This window comes from Meles meles, chromosome 3 (genome assembly GCF_922984935.1).
Source record: "Meles meles chromosome 3, mMelMel3.1 paternal haplotype, whole genome shotgun sequence".
In the NCBI taxonomy this organism is placed as follows: domain Eukaryota; kingdom Metazoa; phylum Chordata; class Mammalia; order Carnivora; family Mustelidae; genus Meles; species Meles meles.
The window spans coordinates 116927573-116949681 of NC_060068.1; the positions used below are offsets into that span (position 1 = coordinate 116927573).

General features: G+C 38.5%; 1 protein-coding gene across 1 annotated transcript in view; it reads right to left on the minus strand.

The window, feature by feature from the left end:
• CCDC192 (coiled-coil domain containing 192) overlaps positions 1 to 21232 on the minus strand; it is a 200141-nt gene extending 178909 nt beyond the window's left edge. The window contains exons 1-2 of the mRNA XM_046001194.1: positions 21171 to 21232; positions 16555 to 16606 (exon numbers count right to left, since the gene is read on the minus strand). Coding sequence (XP_045857150.1) covers positions 16555 to 16606; positions 21171 to 21232 — 114 coding nt within the window. The remainder of the gene's footprint in view (positions 1 to 16554; positions 16607 to 21170) is intronic.
• Between the last annotated feature and the right edge of the window lie 877 nt (positions 21233 to 22109).

The window sequence follows — 22109 nt, forward strand, 5'->3', positions numbered from 1 at the left end:
CTCTAGGTTTTCAGGTTCTAATAGGTAGCTTCTGGGATCTCACAGCCTAGGAAAGAGCTTAAGGGTTGATTACAAAGGCCAGAAACTCTTACAAACTCTAGTGGTCGTGGCATCATGTGACTATACCTAGCCTGGTTACTCTTGGAAAAAGTAAATCATTATGCATAATGTAAGAGCAAGAATTTGAAGCATAGTACAAGAGGTTACTGCCTGTACCCTCTTCTGCCTGGTCAAGAAAGTTTTTACTATATCAGCTCAATTTCTTCCCTTCCTTAACTTTCTTGCTAGCCTGCTGTTTTGGGCTTTTGAAATGAAAAGAGGGAGGTAGAAGGGGAGCAAGAGGAAGCAAGTGTAATCGCTACACCCAACGTGGGGCATGAAATCACAACCCAGACACCAAGAGTCATGTGCTCTTCCACAGAGCCAGCCAGCACCACCCCCAAGGAATTTTGGAGGCAAAAGCTTGGGACAAGCGGTCTTGTAAGATAGAAGCTTATGGAGAAAGAAAGAAGGAGAGAGATAGATAGATATAGATATAGATATAGATATAGATATAGATATAGATATATCCTTCCTTTTACATATATATCATATGTATATTTTTATATATATCTTTCTTATATATATACCTGAAATTTCCCCCCTATACTGTTTAATTCACGCAATTTCACCTTCAGTATGACCATCAGAGTTCATTGGACTCAAATACAGTACTAGCTTTCTTTTTTTGAGCTGTTCTAGTCTTAAAAAATCTGTATTTCATGTCTTTTATCCTTTCTTAGAGATTCTTACAAAGCACAGAGAATATATATTAATTTTTTAGAAGCATAATAAAACTCATTCTGTCTTTTAATTTTCAACCCACCCATTGGAGCCTTTTATGAAGCTAAGATATATTGTGGGATCTTAGTGATCTTTTTCCTGTATTTCAAACATATTACCACTGAATCATTGTAGGAATTATTTTTTATCATCATTGATTAATTGTTTCCAAATATGACTTTTTAAAAAAAGAGTAATGCTTGTGGAATTGACTAGAAATACAATACAATAGCAAAATTAATAATCTTCCTTCAGTCTCCTATTATGTTGCCAAAGGTATTGAATCATTTTTCAAGGTATAAAAGGGGAGACAGTATTTTTAAAATTTTTGGCTTTCACTAAACATGGTTGAGAATACTGCATTTTTCATCTTCCATTCATAATGCCCAAAGAAAAGAAAACTGACAAAGGAATACATTGCCCAGTTCGTAGACAAATCAGAAGGTGAAGATGAAGAGCCGCACTCTTGCCTGGTACTGTGCCCTGCACTAGCCATTAACCATATAGGGTTTTTGAGTGCTTGAGATGTGGTTTGAACTGAGTTTGTATTGAACTGAGATGTAGTGTAAGTGCAAAACACACAAGATTTTGAAGACTTAGCACAATATATGACAATGTAAGATATTTCATTACACTTTTAAATTGGGTCCATGTTAAAATGACAGTATTTTGGATACATTAGGTTAAAGGATATATATTGTTAAAATTTTCTTCCACCTATTTAAGTGTTTAATGTAGCTATTAGAAAATTTTAAATGACAGATATGGCTTGCAGTTTACTTATTTTGGACAGTATAACTCTAGACATTAATGTTGATAATAGAATTAATCATGCAAATGAAATAGACTATACATTTTCACCTCGTGACTTCCTAGAGACTTAGATGAATATCCTCAAACTCATGAATCAATGAATTAAAAACACATGTCTAAGGACTAAATAGGGAATAGGGTATTTTCTTAAAAGACAGAGTCTAACATAATATTTTTTGACAAGAACTTGGACTTTCTTTCTTACTAAGAGGACGGATAACCATTATTTCCCCTCTTTTATGAGTTTATATGCCACAGTTTTTACTAAATAACAAAGATATTTTCTATGTTTAAATTTTTATCAAATGTTTAATGAGTTTTTTTAAACTATGGCTTTATTCTTCTGTAACTTATTTAAAAAGGACTTTAAAAAACTTAGTTGGGTTTATTTGATCCAGATGGTAAATGATGATGATTTTTTCCCCTGTACACTAAGGGTTAGGAACTTGAGAAATTTAAAAGGTACCTTATGGGTACCAGACTGTTTCTTTCTTTTTTTTTTTTCCCCCTATTTTCTTAATTTGTTTGGGGAGGAGAGAGAGAAAGAGAGAGAGCATGAGTGGGGAATGGGGTGGAGGGAGACCTCTGGACCCTGGGATCATGACCTGAGCCGAAGGCAGCTGCTTAACCAACTGAGCCACCCAGGAGCCCCGTTCACTGTTTCTTTTAAACCACAACTCAGTTTTGAGATTGGACCATTTGGATCTCAGCATTACATGTTAGGCATCCATAAAGAAAGTTATGGGAGACTTTTTTCTAGATTTTCAGGGACATGATCATCAAAAAAGAATGTCAGAACACATCTGAAGGCAAGAAGCCCAAATGCTGTTTTATTCAGAGGGAGAAAAATTAATAGGATTCAGAATATAGTCACCATGGACATAGATAGTTCTATTTTAAGGAAGATTCCAAGTAGAAAGAGCCCCTAGGGAAAGCAGGCTGTTCTAGAATTTATAGCATTTTCCTTAGGCAATTGAGGGAAGCAAAACAGGACTTGCTCCTTTCCAAAGAATGTTCTGAACCACATTTAATTTAAAAATATCTTACAATTTAATTTTCCTTTGCATTAAATGTATGATTCAGGAACATTTTCTTCCATAAGTGAAAAACACAGTATGTCCAGTTATTCAAAAACAAACACATGAGAATCATTCACGCATTTATTGAGCTCTTTTTATGTAGGACCCAGAGCTAAACCCCAGGGGAATAAAGATGAATTAATCAAATTTGTTACTCTGCAAGAGCTCAAAATGTGATATATAGGTTGAGAAAAGGAGGAGAGATAAAGTAGACTTCAATTTTATAAGGATAGGAAAGGAGAAAGGGAAAAAGACAGGTATTGACATCATCTCTCTGTGCCACGGATTTTCTGTATATTATGTCCCAAAACTTCAGACATGATGAAAGGTATAAAAATAAAGTGAAAATCCTCCAGATTCCTACCACCCAGAGACTGCTGCATGTTGTGGACTGAATATGTCCCCTGCCCACTGGAATTCATAAGTGGCAGTCCTGACTTCCAGTATTACAGTATTAGGAGGTGTGGTGTCTAGGAAGCCATAGCGTTTCCATGTACTCATCCACGTGGGGCCCTCATGATAGGATTAGTGCCCTTAAAAGAATAAAGCAGAGTAGTCTGTCCCTCTGGTACCTTTTCTCTCTCTCCCTCTCCTTTCTTTTCTCCCTTTCTTTCCCCTGGCCCCTGCCTTCTCCCCAAGGCAACAATATGAGAATACAATAAGCAGACAACCATCTTCAAGCCAGGACTTAGCCATGCTGACACCTTGATCTCTGGCTTCTCCGCCACCAGAACCGTGAGAAATAAATGGCTATTGTTGAAGTCACCCAATTTGCGGTATTTCATTATGGCAGCCCAAGCAGGCCAAGACCACAGTTGGTGCATTACTTTCTATTTTGTGTGTGTGTGTATGTGCATTACTTTCCAGACTTCTATATATCTATTTGGGAGATGCATAATGTGTAAAAACATCGATTCACAGTATACATGATTATATATGGCTAAATTGCAATAATTTGCAATTAACAATGTGTCATAAGTATAACCTATATTTGAATGATGATAGATGTTCTGTACTGTAATTTTTTTAAGTAAGCTCTACACCCAGCATGCAGCTTTAACTCATGACCCTAAGATCAAGAGTAACACGCTTTAATGATTAAGCTGATGAAGTGCCCCGATATTCTATAATTTCTAGTTTAAAAATTACCATCTATTGGGGCGCCTGGGTGGCTCAGTGGGTTAAAGCCTCTGCCTTCAGTTCAGGTCATGATCCCAGGGTCCTGGGATTGAGCCCCACATCGGGCTCTCTGCTCAGCAGAGAGCCTGCTTCCCCTCCTTCTCTCTCTGCCTGCCTCTCTGCCTGCTTGTGATCTCTGTCAAATAAATAAATAAAAATCTTAAAAAAAAATTACCATCTCTTTAAAGGTCACAATAAATATTACTTTGTGCATATAATTTTCTCTATTATTGGAGACCCCTGTAATAAGCATATTTATACATCCTTGTGGACTTATTTTTTTATTTTCTTAATACAAATGTGAAAGTGGTTACTAGATTTTAAAGAGTATATACTTGATACATATTTCTGATAACATCCCCCAAATTAACTATAGGAATCATAGTTTTCATACGACTTTGCCAGTAATGACATTTTCAATACTTTTTTTTGAGGTATAATTGACATATAATATTATGTTAGTTTCAGGTGTACAATAAAGTGATTTGACATTTATGTACCTTGCCCAATGGCCACCACAATAAATCTAGTTACTGTCACCTTAAAAAGTTAATACAATGTTATTGACTATATTACCCATGCTGTACATTACATCCCTATAACTAATTTTTTTAATAACTGGAAGGTTGTACTATTAATCTTATTTACCCATTTTGCCGACTCCCAGCTCTCATCCCCTGTGGCAAACAACAATCTGTTCTCTGTATCTACAAGTTTGGGTCCTGTTTTGTTTTGTTTCTTTTTGTTTTTTAGATCTCATGTACAAATGAAATCAAATGGTATTTGTCTTTATCTGTCTGACTTACTTCACTTGGAATAATAGCCTCAAGGTCCATCCATGTTGCTCAAATGGCAAGATTTCGTTTCCGTTTTTTATGTCTGAGTAATATGTGAGATATATATATATATATCCCATTTTCTTTATCCATTCATCCTTTGATGGGTGCTTAGGTTGTTTCCATATGTTGGCTATTATGAATAATGCTGCATTGGACATTGTGGGTGGCATATATCTTTTTGATTTAGTGTTTTCATTTTCTTTGAATAGATACCCAGCAGTGAAGTTGTTGGGTCATGTGGCATTGCCATTTGTAATTTTTTGAAGACCCTCCATACCGCTTTCCATGGCAGCTATACCAATTTACATTCCCATCCACAGATCATGAGCATTCCCTCTTCTTCACATCCTCACCAACACTTGTTATTTCTTGTCTTTTTTATAATAGCCATTCTAACAAGTATTAGATGATATCACAATGTGATTTTGATTTGCATTTCCCTGATGATTAGTGATGTTGAGCATCTTTTTAATGTGCCTATGACATCTGTATTCTTCTTTGGAGAAATATCTATTCAGATGCTTTGCCCATTTTTTAATCAGATTCTTTGTTATTGAGTTTTAGGAGTTACTTATATATTTTGGTTATTAATCCCTTATCAAGTACATAATTCACAAATATTTTTTCATATTCAATAGATTGCCTTTTTGTTGATGGTTTCCTTTCCTGTGTAGAAGATTTGGGGTTTGATGTAGTCCCATTTATTTATTTTTCCTTTTATTTCCTTTGCCTTTGGAGTCAGATCCTCAAAAATGACTATGACTAATATCAAAAATATCAAGGAGCTTTACCCACTTTGTTTCTCCTAGAAGTTTTAAGATTTCAGGTTGAACATTCTAATCTTTAATCAACTTTGAGTTGATTTTTGTATATTGTGTAAGACTGTATTCATTTCATTCTTTTGCATGTAGCTGTCCACTTTTCCCAATATGATATATTGAAGAGGCTGTCTTTTCCCCATTGTATATTCTTGCCTTCCTTGTTATAAATAAGTTGACCATGGATCATTTCAGGACTCTTTCCTGTTAGAAAACTCTTCATCTCTTCTTCAGATATGAATGATAATCTTGCTGGGTAGAGTATTTTTAGTGAGAAGTTTTTTGGTTTTGGGGAGTTTTTTTTTTTCACTTTGTATATGTCATAAGCCATTCTTTTCTGCCTTGCAGAGTTTCTGGTGAGAAAAGTGTTGATAGCCTTATGGGCTTTTCCTTGTACATAACAATTTGTCTTTCTCTTGCTGCTTTTAAGATTCTGTCTTCAACTGTTGACATTTTTATTTTAATATGCATTAGTGTGGCTCATTTGGTGTGTTTCATTTCATTTGAAACTCTCTAGAACACCTGAATCTGGATGTCTCTTTCCTTCCCTAGGTTAGGGAAGTTTTCATCTATCATTTATTTCTACAAATAAGCTCTCTACCCCATTCTCTCTTTTTATAGGACCTCTATAGTGGGAATTCTATTCTGCTTTATGTTGTTGTAAAGGTCCCTTAAGTTATTTCATTTTCTAAAATTCTTTTTTTTTTTTTTTTCTGCTTTGTGAGGTGAGTTCCACTGCCCTGTCTTTGAGCTCACTAATCCATTCTTCTATTTCTTCCAGTCTGCTATTGAATCCTCTAGCATGTTGTTCCCTTTGGTAATGGTCTTCCTCAGCTCCGTGACTTCTATTTGGTACTTTAGTTTTTCTCTTTCTTTGTTGAAGTTCTCACTGCATTCAGCCATTCTTTTCCTGAGTTCAGTGACCATCTTTATGACCATTGTTTTGAATTCTTTATCAGGAGGGTTACTTATCTTCATATCATTAAGGTCTTTTTCTTTTGTTTGGAATGTATTTCCCTATTCCCTCATTTTGCTTGACAGTTTGTGTTTGTTGCTATGTATTAGGCAGAACAGCTATATTTCTCTGTCTTGAAAGAGTGACCTTGTGAACGTAATAATCCTTCTCTTTCAACCTTGCCTAGCTCTCAGTTGTCTCTTGAACTTCTATAATTGTTTTAACTGCCTGACTTATTCTTAATATGCCTCCATTATTAGGTATGTGTGTGTGAAGACTTATCAGTCATCCAAGGGAAGGAATCTTATTTAGCACCTAGTTTCAGGTTGATTGGAAGTCAGACTCCAGCGTCAGCTTTTAAAGTGTGCCAATATACACACTTCTATGGGACTAAAGTTGTAAACTCTGCTGACTTCCAGACCAGGAGATCTAAAGATGTTCCCTGGATAAGGGTTGAAAAATCAGGGCTCCAGACAAGTGTGTAAGTCCCTTTCTGAGAAGTGTTATGAGTCTTATTGAGGCCAAGTGGTACACAAGGATGGTGTCTCCCTACTTGCATTCCCTGGATTCACTTCCTTAGCCCTAGGTGTGTGGCGAACCTGAAGCCTCTTTGTCAGACCAAAGCTCCAGCTAAGAAAATTTTAGGCATTTTTCAAGAAAGACTGGGGGTGTGTTTCAACCCACTGTCTTTACAGTGCCCTCAGAGTGGTGCCTGATAAGAACTGTCTTTCTGGTTGCTGTGGTCCTGTGAAACTCTGGAGCATCCATCCTCAAGACCACCAGGTCATCAAGGGGTTTCCCCTGTGTGAACTGCAGGCACACTCTGGCTTTAGTAAGCCTGCTAGAGAGTGTGGCAGAAAGGACTTCAGAAGGGTGGTGGGAAAATGGTTTGATTGTATGCAGTAGGCTTCAGCAGTGTAGCAAAGGAGTGCCTTGTCTGTGAGAGCATGCTGACTTTAGGCTGGGCATAAGAGAATGACACAACTGTTTGCACTCACCTGGCTGGGGCCAAGGATCTAGGGAGCCTGCAAGCAACTGTGCTCTCCTGCCTCAGCAAATGTCCCAACTGCTCACCCTTGGCTGTACCACCAAGGCATAGGAGGGTACAGGATTTGAGCTCATCCACTTGCCCTAGCAGGCTATGTGGAAAGTGCAACAATGGTGTTTCCCAATGCCGCCATCTATGAGTAGTGTCTCAGCCATCCCCTACCCACCCCGACCCCCCCAGCCAATGCCTCAAGATCATCAAATAAATCTCCTTCACATATACTCTAGGTACTTTTCAAGCTAAGTTTTCATTAGGTCTTGGGATGAGACCACATGTGAGCCCCTCAAAAGGGGAAATTTTAGTTTCCTCTGGCACTCTGGGATTCTTGGACATCTGCCCTGTTGATTTTCCAAGCCAGGTATACTGGCAGCCCATCTTTCCAGTGCAGATACCAGGAGCTGGGGTGCCCAGTGCAGAGTTCCAATACCTTGCTCCTCTAGGAGACATGCCTGTCTAATGAGATTCTTCCCTATTGTGTTTGTGGTAATTAGTGAAAGGCTTATGAGACTATGTTTCTGCCTCTCCTACCCATATCTTTTTGTCCTTTGATACTTTGCTTTAAAAAGTACTTCATCTAGTGTTCAGATCTTTTCAGACGGAAATGATCCATATGTAGCTATAGATTGGATGTGTCTGTGGGAAGAGGTGAGTTTAGAGTATTACTATATTGCCATTACTATATTGCCCCTCCTTCTGAATGCTTTTTATATCTGTCACACTTACAAGTAAATATGATAAATAAATTTAAAAAATTTTAGTGTCGTTGCCTTCTATTATTTGGATGTATTATATGATATTTGCAAATTTGGACATCTTATTAGATATCTGTATGTCCCAAGACTTCTGTAAATTGTGATTTGTGTCCTTTGTCCATTTTCTTTCTTAAGGAATGAATGATTTTTCCTCACTGGTTTATATGAGACCATAGCACATTAGGGATATTATTTGTAATAGGTCATACAAATATTTTCTATTACTTATTTTGAATGTATATAAATGCCTCATAAATGGGTTGAAATAGTCAGAGACTAAATTAGCTTCTCATCCTTGTGTATTAATGCATAAATCTGTCCAAGGAGAGAATCAACTTTGTGAGGAAGCAAACTCTAATCAAAACTTGGAGAAACATTCGATTTCTCTGAACCTCACTGAGTACAGATTATTAGCCATATTTTGAAATAACTAATTGACTGTGATACTTGATCTAACACAAACAGCTCAGCTATTGACACAACGACCTGGGCTATTATTCCCAGCAGCAAATTTCAGTTTGACAAAACTATCAAAACAAATTAAGCCGATGTTATTCTATCTGCCTAATGAGACAGAGGCCAGCCAGAGGCCAAGCTTAATCCCTGAGAGCCTGCATCCTTGTGCTTCTCCCTCAGGGGTCACTCTTCCAGTCTCAAGAAGACATACTCCGTTGGGAAAGGCTCCATTGAATAACTGTCCTAGCCCTTTGGGAGGATATTCTTTTCAGGGAAATTTTGAAGTTTTGTATTTTTCTTCAGACCACAGTAATTGAAGTGTGCTCTCAGAATCAGACTGATTGATTAGATGGTCTGAAAACACACTTCCCCCTTGCCATGTCTTCCTCTGGTCTAAACCTTTGGGTCTGAGACGCTGAGCAAATTTTACGTGAAAGTTGGATTTATTTGGAATACAAATTCAGAGTAGCCCTGGAAGTAAATTAAATATGTACTTAAATTTTACCTATTTAAATATGTATACATTTAACTTCTGCCCCATTTTTGTATTTCACTACTTCCTTCCTTCTATACATACAGACTTCTCAACATTTCCACCCTCACAGAAAATAAAATGTTTCAGCACTACACAGCACAAATTGGCATGCTTTCCCCAAATAGTGCCCGTTGTTTGAAACTCTTTGCCATTTGAAAGAGCCAAATGGAGAAAAAAAGGTCATGGGCATTTGATGAAACAAATTTGCAGACACTCAAATGCTTCAGTCACTAATGCCTCTTGGGGAAATTCTGAAAAACATCCTATCTGTAAACAATCTGTTTCAGTGCCACATGTTTTTAAATTTTCTTTGCCTGTTGACATTTAAAAAAGGAAAACATTTGCATGTGAAAACAGGACCTTTTGTTTCTTATACATGTACTGTATCATAGAATTAAAACGAAATAGGTCATCTGGTCCAATTGCTTGTGAAGGATCATTTTCTAAAGAACTCTCCCCAGTTCTTTGGCCAACCTCATCTTGAACTGCTAAGATCTTTCTTATGGCTTCTGTTCTCAAGTTAAAAGAACTTATTATTAAAATGAGAAATTCTAGAACTAATGTTTTCTCTTGTATCTATCTATAACATTTCTTTTTCTTTTCCTTAGGTTGGATTCTTTTTTTTTTTTAAGTAGTTTTATATTGCTATAATTTTTGTCCACCAACATATTTCTGAAAATTCTCCTAGGTTCATGATATGATTTCACCTTCCCAGCTTCTGAAGCTGTTTTAAGCCACATGAATTCTTTGACTAATAAAATAGGAGAAGTGATGCATTTAATTTCCAGTTTCTGCCTCCTTCATTGCTACCTGCGAGGACTGCAGAAGTGCATTCCTAGGTGATGTTTCCATTCAGAGGGTCTCTTAGTAACTATGATGAATAGAGTCCCTTTCCATCACACCTTGGATGGATGTTGTGAAGAAGAAATAAATTTTTTTTTAAAAGATTTTATTTATTTATTTGACAGAGAGAGATCACAAGTAGATAGAGAGGCAGGCAGAGAGAGAGAGAGGGATGCAGGCTCCCCGCCGAGCAGAGAGCCGGATGCGGGACTCGATCCCAGGACCCTGAGATCATGACCCGAGCCGAAGGCAGCGGCTTAACCCACTGAGCCACCCAGGTGCCCCAAGAAGAAATAAATTCTTCAGCTAAATAAAATATTAACTGATAGCCTACAAAAATTTTAATGAGAATCAAATTAAATTGAAATCAATGGAAGTTTTGGTCTTTCTTGATAATAACCAAAGGAATAAATATCTTTTTCACTGACTGCAAGTCTAGCATCACTGCCACCATGTGACACACTACTTGATCTGAAATCTCTGTTGAAGTTGCTTATGTATAGCATTTAAGCTATACAGTTTAGGTTAGATGAGCTTGAGATGATTGTACAGGACAGAGTGGGGATGGGGACAGGAGAGGATGATATGAATCAGGCCCTCAATTATTACAAAATCTCAACATGAAAGAAGCTGTATGCGAGGTTGAATGATGGGTTAAAAACTGCACTGGATGTGTTATGTCACATCCCAGACTCTAGGAAGATAACATTATTCTTCCAGAGAGAGTAATATTAGATACTATCTAGATAACTAGCAGTTATCCCCAGAAATAAAGACCCAATTTCTATACTCTTTGTATTCTTTTATGGGGAGAAAATCCATTTTTTACATCAAATAAATGGACATTATCATACCTTATTAGATATTTTGCTTCCTTAAATTCTGCAAACGTATATTCATTAAATCTCTTTTATGAAAGAATATTTCTCTGAAGGGCTATCAAAATGACAATGACAGTATTGATTGATCTTTTGTCTTGCCCTAAGTGACAGCACAGTGGCTGTTTTACATTTCCTATGAACTTCCATTTGCAAAACCTTGTGCATTAGGTTAGCAACTATTTTGATTTTGTGATTCTATTAGGTTAGGGTCCCTGGGGAGCAGATTACTGGAGGTGGCTCTTGGGAGTGACACCTGTAAAGGAAGGGGAAGCAGAAATGCAACAGCAGCCTCTGCAATTCTGTGGTGGTTGTGAAGCAGGTCTGCCTTTCAGAATTGCCCTCTAAAGAAAGAGACCTGGTCTTGTCTTCAGTCTAAGGAAAGAGACTGGCCAACCAGTCGCTGGATACAAGATGATCCCATGAAGAGGGATGACCCTGGAGCATCAGAGCTCTTTCAGCTGAGGGAAATTCCTAGAGAGAGACTCAGCTTTGAGTCATCATCAAGCACAATGAACTCAAAATCAATCAATCGATCTAAATGTAAAACCTAAAACTAGAAGACTTCTGGAGGAAAACAAGAGAAAATACTTGTGACCTTGGGCAAAGATTTCTTAGATCAGATACCAAATGCCTGATAAATGAAAGTACAAAGTGATAAATTAGATTTCTTGGGGCGCCTGGGTGGCTCAGTGGGTTAAAGCCTCTACCTTTCACTCAGGTCATGATCCCAGGGTCCTGGGATCGAGCCCCGCATCGGGCTCTCTGCTTGGCAGGGAGCCTGCTTCCTCCTCTCTCTCTCTCTCTGCCTGCCTCTCTCCCTACTTGTGATCTCTATCTGTCAAATAAATAAATAAAATCTTTAAAAAGAAATTAGTAACTTCTGCCCTTCTAAAGACACTGTTAAGAGAATGAGAAGAGTAACCAGAGACTGGAGGAAGTAACTGTAAAACACATAATCTGAAAAATTACTTGTGTCTAGAATACATAAAGAACTTTTTTTTTTTTTACATAAAGAACTTTAATCCAATAATAAGAAACAAGAAAGGGACAAAAGGTTTCAATATATACTTCACCAAATAAGATTTAAGGATGGCAAAGAAATACAAGAAAAAGCGCTCGACATCATTAGCTATTAAGGAGATGCTAATGCAAGCCACCCTGAGATAGGGCTACATTTATCAGAATGGCTGAAACTTAAAAGGCTGACCCTAACCAGGCTTGGAGAGAATGTGGATAAACTGAAACTCTTGACATGCTGGTGGAAATGTAAAATGACACCACCACTTTGAAAAACAGTTTGATGGTTTTCAAGGAAATTAAAAGTATATCTACAATATGATTCAAGCACTTCACTCTTAGGTATTCATCCAAGAGAAAACAAAGCATATGTCTACACAAACACTTGTATAGGAATGTTTATAGCAACTTTATTTGTAAGAGTCAAACACTGGAAATAACCTAAATGTCAGCCAACAGGTGAAGGTATAAACAAACATACATTCAATACAGTGGGATACTATTCAATAAAAATGATTATTGATACACACTACAACATAGATGAAGCTCGAAATAGTTTGGCCAAGTGGAAGAAGCCAGTTAAGGGGGTATGTACTGTGTACCTCCATTTATGTAAAGCTCAAGGAAATAGAAAATGATATACAGTGACATAAAGCAAACCAATGCTTCCTTGAGAATGGTCTGTAGGCAGGTAGGGAGAAGTGGGTGAGAGAGATGACAGAGGAGTGTGAGAAACTCCTAGGGGTGATGGATAATTTCCTTCTCTTGACTGGTTTGTACATATGTCAAAAGTCAAGTTTACTTCAGTAAAAGAGAGACAGAAGGAAGGGAGGGAGGGAGGGAGGGAAGGAGGAAGGGAGGAAAAGAGAAAGAGGAAGGAAGGAAGGAAAGGAGGAAAGAAGGGAGGATGGGAAGGAAAGAAAGAGAGAAAAAAAGAACAGAGGAAAGAAAGAAATCCAAAACAGAAAATTCTGTAACATAATTTCTCATGAATTACAGTGAAGAAAAAAATATATATATATATCTCCAATTTTCTAGAATAGACACAAATCTTTGTTTAAATATACATAGAAATAGAGTTCTATATTGATCTCATTCTAAGAATAAATAGGAATATTTCCTTTAAATCATTTGAAATGGTCCTTTAAAACACAAGTGATATATTAACAAAAGATTTGAAAGTTTGGTCCTTAATGGGAAGAATTTTCTGAAAGCCATTTTAGAACATTAAAATTTAGAAATACGAGAATGCGACGAAATACCTGCTTCCTACAAACATAATGCTATATCATACCAAGTATTAAAAGAACAGATTTTATACAGTTTGACACAATTTAAGGCATTGCTTGACTTGCCCAGTTTATCAAATGCAAAAACCTTTCAGCTACTCCAAAAGGTCATTTTGGAGAGCTGTCTTTCTATGTTGTGTGCTATGAATTTGACCTCACAAAATTTTTTTAAAAAGTGCTTTCATTTTTTTGGCACCCAAGATGATTCTTTAATGAAGTCATCACTAAATTGCAACTTGGAAGCTAAAGGGTTTGTGAGGTTTTATAATAAGCTTAGTTTTGCACAATGGGTGAACTACTTCATACATATTCTAGCATTGATGAATTCAGGCCCACATCCTTACTTTTGGAGGATGTCACATAACCAGTGACATCATGTGTTTTACATAATTCATCTCCGTGTGTCACAGTTGGCAGGAATAGTTCAGAGGGAGAAATCCTGAGCCAGGTATCCGGTTCAGGTCAAGCCTCCTTGCAATAGAATTTTTATTTCCTAAACAGCTTTGAATGAGATGATTTATATGCACTAGCTGTTCTCTGTCAGAAGATATTAAAATGCAGCAAAGGCAACAGTTTAAATAACATTCGCATCCTCCAACAGGCCCAGAAGAATAGGGTGCAGATAAACAGGGACAACCTGGCCCCTGAGTTGTGGATCTAAAAAAAAAACTAACACCACCACGTTATCCTGGGATGTTCCTCATATCGGGTACACACATATTCCTTGGTCACTCAATAGCTGAAATCATTCCCCTCCTCCCCGAATCTCAATTTCTTAATTTCTAATGTGGTAATAATGAGAAGGAAAGTGTCAGTAAGAGAGTGATGATTCTGAAACCCACCACCCTCCACTGCTGTAGGGAATCAGCGGGACGGCCTCTGTTGATCACCTAGAACTATACCTAGTGCCCGGTCCATTTGTTCTGTTTCAGACAATGATGACTAAGTGCTGTTTTGCTCTCACAGACTCTGTCCCATGGACATAGAGATGAACAAAGAAAGGCCAGTTTTCCTTCTAAGAATGTAGTTTACCAGGAGAGTCCAAAAATTAAAGTAGTATTCAGGGAAGAGTATAGTAAAGACAAAAGAGGGAAACACCACATCCAGATATCCACATGGGAGGAGCTTGTTTCTATATGCGGGTGGTGAAGAAGACCATCACAGAATTCAACAGATTTCATCCTTCAGTGTCTTGGGCGCAAGCAAACTGTCACTGTTTAAAAGTGGCATCTGGGATCCACCTGCAAGCTAGTGTGTACCGCATGGTACACAGCAGAATGGGGCTCTGCTGAGTGACCATTCTAAGAGTTGCAAGACCTGAAAGGCATTGTGTGATGAGCAGACAGCACTAACTATGGATGTCTTATGGCCTTGAGGTCTCTAATTCTAACCTCCTCCAGCTAAATGTATTCTTTTGGAAATGTAAAAACACTGTAGAACCAGCTACGTGCAGCCCCAGGGCCCCCAACTGTATTAAATGTAAATTGAAAGCATTAGATTCTGAACTCCAGGAAGCTAATTGGGAGCCCTGGGCAGAAATCTTACATGTGGTAATTGGCACCTTGTCCTTTGCCGTGTCACAGGCAGCCAACCAGAGGGTTATCTCTAGGGTGCTAATTGATTAGCATTGTTAGAGGGAAAGGCAGTAAATGGAATTGGTGAGCTGAAGTCTCTCATTTCCAAAACTGCAATTTAACTGCTAATCCAAGGGTTCTGAGAGGAGAAACAAAATGTTTTCATATGGTACAAGTGAGTAATACTTTCTCTGTGGATAACAGAATTATAAACAGCTCCAACATATGTATTAAAAATCTTCATTATTAGGCTTTTCTTTTTTTGCCAGATGAAAAAAAAGGGCAATGTAGGATTAAAGGATCTCTACAGTTAGCAAGTAGATTTTTAATAAAATTCATGTTCTACTAGTCTAAGCTGGCCTCCCTTGACATCCATTTCTTTAACAAAACCCTCCTCCTGAAGATAATTATGGATTTCAGAGATACAACCAGTCTGTCTGGGGTCAGGTTGAGTGAATGTAACTCAGAAAAGAGATGTTAATGTTTTTGAAAAAATAAGAACAGGAATGGGCTTCTGGATATGCACTTCACTAGATCGATGGTTCTTAGCTGGTGATGCTGAGTTGGGATGGGAGTGGTAGGGCAGAGCTGCTGAATCCAGAAAGAAATCAAGAAATCCAAGAGCAAAGTCCCCTGGCCCACATGTGGTAATTGGCACCTTGAGCCCATTGGAAGCCCATTGGAATGCTATCGATTCTAAATAACTATACTTCAGTGAACTGGTAGGTACACCAACCATTTCCACAACCCAAACATCATATTCAAAGTAGAAGTTCATCATCCTGATTTTATGGATGACATACAAGACTCTGAGAACTTAAATGACTTGATTATGGTCACATAGCTTGGAGGTGAGACACTTGGGCCTGATTCCTAGTCCTGTGATCTTTCTTCCATACCACACTGCTGCAGGGTACATTAGAGCTGAAAGGGTTGTTCCAGAAATGTCTGTAGTGGAGACTAGGGGATCATTACTAAAACTGAATCAGGGGTGTAAAGATAGCTTATTTTTTCTTTAAGAGAAATTCTCAAATTCTCTCATAAAAGTGGAGGACTCGTGTAATGAGCTCCCATGTCCCTATCACCCAGCCGCAACATTTCCCAACAGCCTTCACACTTGCTATCTGAGGCCGAGATAGGTACAAGATGAGGCTCAGGTAAAAAGAACCTCGCTGTCTGAGGGCATAAGAGAGCTCACAGAAGAGACAAGATCTCAAGGGTCAGAACTAAGTATGCCATCATCCCACTTGAAAGAGCATGAACTGGGAATATCTAGAATAGACTGTGATTTCACCCTCAGCCTAAATAAACCACATAATGTGATTTACCCAGTCTGTACCGTGTTTGAATTCCAGAATTTCCTCACATACAAGCAAAGACTTTGGAGTAACCAGGATGTCTGTGATACTGTGGGGCCACACCATAGCACCCCTAACTTCTCTACTGCCCAGTAATATTGCTTAGTTGGCATTCTACTCACTTGGCCGCATTCTACTAGACAAAAAGATATTCCATACTTTATTTTTACAATCCTTACTAATAAAGTGAGAAAGCAAACTATGTCAGGAAAATCTCAGCATTAATTAAAGAAGTTTCAGTTTTACTGACTGTAATGCTTTTAAAAAAAAAATTTCAGGCAAACTTCATCTCTTACCGGTTTTTTGTTCCTTTGTTGTATATTTGACTCTGAACTTGTAGACGTGGTGCTGAAATAAAGTAAGAGTTTAGAATTCCAAAATTTTATTTCAGGTGTGCACATACTTGTATACACACACACATACACCCCACATCAAATAGATCTTTACACTGTGTCATTGGAGGTAATTGTTGTAAAGTATTTCCTCCAAATGTCAATTTCTGAACTTTTCTAAAGGAAATCAAAACTATGGAATGTAAACTTCACTCAAAGAAGATAAAATAGCCTTTAAAGGTTCTCTTGAGAATAAGCAGTCTGAACAGTACAGTCTGTTCTGAAAACCTGCAAAATCTCTTATTTCAACTAAAAAAAGAAAAAGAAAAAGTGGAAGAAAGCCTATCATCCTGCAAAACAGCAAACTTGGGGAATTCTTTGTCTCCTACACTGTTGGTCACTCAATCTCTCTTTCTGGGATCATTTCCAGTAGTTTACAAACATGCTGTTATTTATTGCATCTTGAGCCCTCTTAACCCTTTACTTTCTGCTTGATTACCCTGAGCCCCTTTATAACAAGGATGTATTCTCACTGTCTCTCCTGTTTTTTGTGCAAATGGTTTTTTTTTTTTTTTTATTTCTCCTGTTTTTTGTTAAGGCAGCTCTCCATCCAGACTCTCACAAGCATTATTCCACAGAAACTGCACTTAATTCATCAGCGATCTCCACATCACTGTTGTAGTGATCCATTTGTCACATCTCACTTTACTTGACAGCTTTTGACATGATTCATTGCTTCCTCCTTGACAGGCTCTCTGCACTTGGCTTCCAGGATGTCCTAAGGTCCCAAGTTTTCTTTCTGCCCTCCCTCTGCTGCTCCCTCTCAGTGTCCTTTGATCTTTCTCTCTCCCTGCACTCTCAGCTTTGGCATGCTCCAAGGCCTCCTCTCTCCTCTAGTCACATCCTCTCCACTGGTGATGTCATCCAACCTCATGGCTTTAAATTCATCAACATGGGAGTGCTTGGGTGGCTCAGATGGTTAAGTATCTGCCTTTGGCTCAGGTCATGATCTCGGGGTCCTGGGATCAAGCCCTGCACCAGGTTCCCTGCTCAGCAGGGAGCCTCCTTCTCCCTCTCCCTCTACTATTCCCACTGCTTGTGCCCTCTTGCTCTTTCTGGCAAATAAATAAAATCTTTTTTAAAAATTAAAAAAAATAAATTCATCTGTACGTTGATCACTGCCAAATATGCATTTCTAGACTTCTCCCTTGGATTCCAGATTCATTCATGCAATTGGCTTCTTGACATCTCCAGTGGGATGTCTAATCGAGATCTCAGTTTCACCATTTCCAAACCTAACTCCTAATTTCTACCTCCAATCTTCTGCTTGCAGTCTTCCCCATCTCAGTTGATGATGACGGACCTCTTCTACTCACTCAGGCTGACACCTTGACTCCTCTTTTTGTCTCAGAATCCATATCCAATCCAACAGGAAACTCTAGGCTCTATAGTCACATGACCTTGCTTAATTTTTCTTTGCTGTACTTACCACCTTCTAGCATACTGTGAAATTTCCTTATTAATTATATTTATTATGTCTCCTTCCAACTAAAAATGCAAACTCCTTGAAGATAGGGAATATTTTCTATTGTTATTTTGTTACTCTTTCCTTCACATCTCGAACAGGGCGAGGATGGTCAATAAATATTTTTATCAAATGAATTAATAGATGGGTGATTTAGTAAACCCCCAATCTCAAAGTCTTGTTCTTCTGCTGCCAACCAATAAGCCTAACTTTAAAATCCCAGAGTACTTTTATCATTTTCTATCCTACTCTCTCTATAACAAACGTATTATTTTATTTCCATGTTACTGTGCATGTCTTTCACTCTTCAAAAACCTTAAAACCTTTTAGAATGTTCACAAAGTAATCAGTGACTATTGAACAAAATTAATTAGATTCCTACTCAGTGGAAGGACATGCTGGGGTTCTAATGTAATTGCTCTTGTCTTATCCTACCAAATCAGTAAAAACCAGTATTTTGGTGTTTCTACTTGACAGTACTTCTTTATCACAAAATGGAAAACAAATTTTGCCATCACGTTGCTGGACAAAACAACAAATGGTTTTGAAGGACCTTAATAAGGGGCCCCCTCTTCCCATCTAACTCATTTTATCTTCTATCAGTGCCTCTCACAAACATGATATTCTCATCAAACTGTACTACTCAGTGGTCCCAGGCTATGTGTTTGTCCTTTTCTTTGGTTGTTTCCTCTGACAAGAATGCTCTTGTTCTCTTCTCTGTTTGTAAAACTCCTACCTATTCTTCACACCATGACTCAAATTCTACCTCTTCCTGAAGCTTCTTTGATCCTACCGGGCAAATCGTTTCTTGTCTCTGTGTCCACAAGTAGTGTGTGGATGTCTGTCTCTTATTATAGCCCTGATCACATTTCATCATATAAATAATTGTCAACCTATGTTTTTGCAACTCCTCAGTGACACTTCCTAGCGGACAAGGAATATCTTTGTTTGTTTTTTATTCATCCGATGACATACCATCCAAGAAATTAATATATAGTTACTGAATGAAGCCAAACAAAAAATACAAAATGTTGTGGGTACAAGTACCCTTATGTACATATTCAGATGTGCCACAAGTTTACAAGAGAAAGAACTATTCGAAACAATCTTCTTTTAATAATGCCTGAAACAAAACTACTGGTTTAAAAGTGAGGGAGCTTTGGCTGCCTGACCATAATATTTAAAGGTCATGAGTCATGGCCTCAGAGTAACCATAGCTACTCAGCATACACACAGTACAAGTCATGTTTGTAGCCTAATTCAGGAGAAAAAAAGCTTCAGAAAGCCTATTAACCTTGAGAGAAAACAAATGAGAATTAACAAACATATTTGTGAAGCTTGTTTTTATTGCAATGGTTTTGTTTTACTTCAGGGTTCATGGAAAAACTGAGAAAATCCTTTAAATTTCTATTGGCAGGGAGTATTAATAGGACATTTCAGCTTTACAGTCATTTTTTCTCTGTAAGTGACAGGAACATAAATATTTCCTTCCTCTCCGTGAAATATCTATATGTTTTCCAAACTTTTTACCCTATTTTTTTTTTAAACGGGAGTAGTAATCAGTTACTACTTAGTCCATGTGAATAAAAGATTTTAATAAAACTGGTTTGGAAATATAGCTAGTGAGCACCCAATTGTTATGGGAAAGAATTTCCTGGGAAATGCCCTCCTTTTTCCCTAGGTTAATTGCATCCAAGGCCTAACCCTCTTTTCTTGGACTAACATAGGAGCAAATTCCCATTTGGTTCCTATAAACTGTAGAGAAGATCTGTCTCAAGGGCCTGAGAAGAGAAGAAGGACGGAAAGAAAAGTAGGACAGACCACCGGGCACATGGGACTAGTTTGCTCCTGCTTAGAACTGAAGGAGCTGAACTGAACCCACCTAAGGGTTAGCCAAGGTAGTATGTCCAAGCTCAAAACCCTGCTCTCCACTTGCATAAACGCTCAGTTCCATATGGTTCCATATGGAGACCAAAACACCAGTGATAATTTCCAGTGAGAGCACAGTCCTGCTCTTCACTTGGCTTCCCTGCTGGCTGTACACGGGGCTATTTATTTCAAAGTTGTTAATCGCAGGACATTTTCTCTTCATTCAGTAACATTATGTTCACCTCTTGGATTGTCAGCACATTGACATATTATCTCTTTAGGTGCTGTGTTCAGGGAAATTAAAAGAAAATGAGCGTTTGCTAAATTTCATTTTCTTTAACAGACAAAAGACTCTCTCCTTCCCAAAGACTATTAATCTTTTGAAGGTCACAGACCTTTTGCACATAGAAACAACATCTCACACAAAGTTTTGGGGGATTTGTGAATTTCTCACAGCATCTATGGACCATAGACACCAGCTGAAAAGCCAATAAAAACAAGGTCCACACATTTCATGTAATGAAAATACCTTTTAAAGTCTAACTTAGCAGAGCTATTAGTGTATGTATCACAGGATACCACCTGTCACAATCTAGCTCTTTCTACAAAGGAGATATGGCTGTCTCCTATTCCAGGCTTAAAAGAAAATGCGAAGTCGCAGGTATTTCTACATTTGAAGGGGAAATGCGTATTGTGCCTACTTGTGAATTTCCCCATGATTAACTGTAGATCAATTACAGGGGTGAGTTTTACCTCCATGTCTGTAGCCAAAGATGATCTGGGTTTTTATTTGAGGAGAGTTGCAATGACCTAGCTTCTGTTGTGGATATCTCCTGGCAAGGGAATGATGAAGGTGACATTTCATTACAGTGGTTCCAGTAAACGGCTGGCTTGGCCTTCTTTCCCCATGCCAATAAAATGGTTGGGGTGAGTGTGTGATTTTGAGAAGAGCAAGTAAGGGACATATTATTCATTCAACAAATATTTTTTGAAAACTTGTGTATCAGACCCTGCCCTATGAAAGCGTCATTCAAAGAAAGGGGTCATTTTCAGGATCAGGTGAAAAGTCTGTCTGATGTTTTCACCCAGACTTTAAAGAAAGGTTTTCTTTGAAGCACTGAGTAAGATCTCCTTTATCTAGAAATTCCCATGAGTTCTTTTGCGACAGAAGGAGCTGGGAACTCACCTGATTCTCTCCAGGGTTTCAGACCCTGGGGCCACAGATTTCTTGCTATAACATTCTCCCATCTCAAGTCAGGCCCACTGATGTACCCCGTCCATGGGACAGACATCAGCTATCCCCATTCCTTAGCTTCAGAATCCCTGTGACTGGTCTACTGTTCCCTGTTGCTAGGCAACCACAATGGTTGTGGGAAGAACAGTTACTTCCCAAGGGGAAGAAAAAAAAAATCTCAATTATAAAGCCACAGTAACCCTTCAAAACATCTCACAAATCAGATCCAATCATGAGTATTCGTGTAGAACCACCACAGATTCATCATTTCTAGAAAAGGCATTCAAAGCGGGCCAGAAGCAGTGGTTTTGTGCTCAAGCCATGGCCTGCTTGCTTCTGGAACCAGTGCTGACAGTCATGCTGCTGGTCTAAGAGGGTTGCATCCACAGAAATGGGTCGGTTTGCAGGCTGGCAGTAGTTTTTGCCTCAGGCTCTATCCTCCCCCCCCCCCGCCCCGCCCCCTTGTGATGATCTTCTTTCCCTGGGATCCAGAGACTGCAAGGTTCCACCTGGCCACATCCTGATAAAGGCTTCTTTCCTGATGCAGGATTGCAGGGGTGGTAAATCGTGGCGGATGACCTGGCATTCTCTTCATTGTCACAACTTACCTGCACTGCTGCTCCTTCTTCCCTTCGCTTGTCCAGAGACACTAGACACTTTCTTCCAGGCGGTTGCTGTATCTCTCCCTGGATGTGTTCATGGTCCCAGGTCAGCCTGTCTGCACAACACTTCCTGCCCCAGCAGGAAGTGAAAGTAGGACTTCTGCAGTCTACAGTTGGGAATCATTTCTGGGTTTGGATTCTTTCTATCCTAGACTCACCCAAACCAGATCATATAGCCCATCCCAAAATAACTTAGGTTGGAATGACAGCAATTTTTCTTATCACAGAA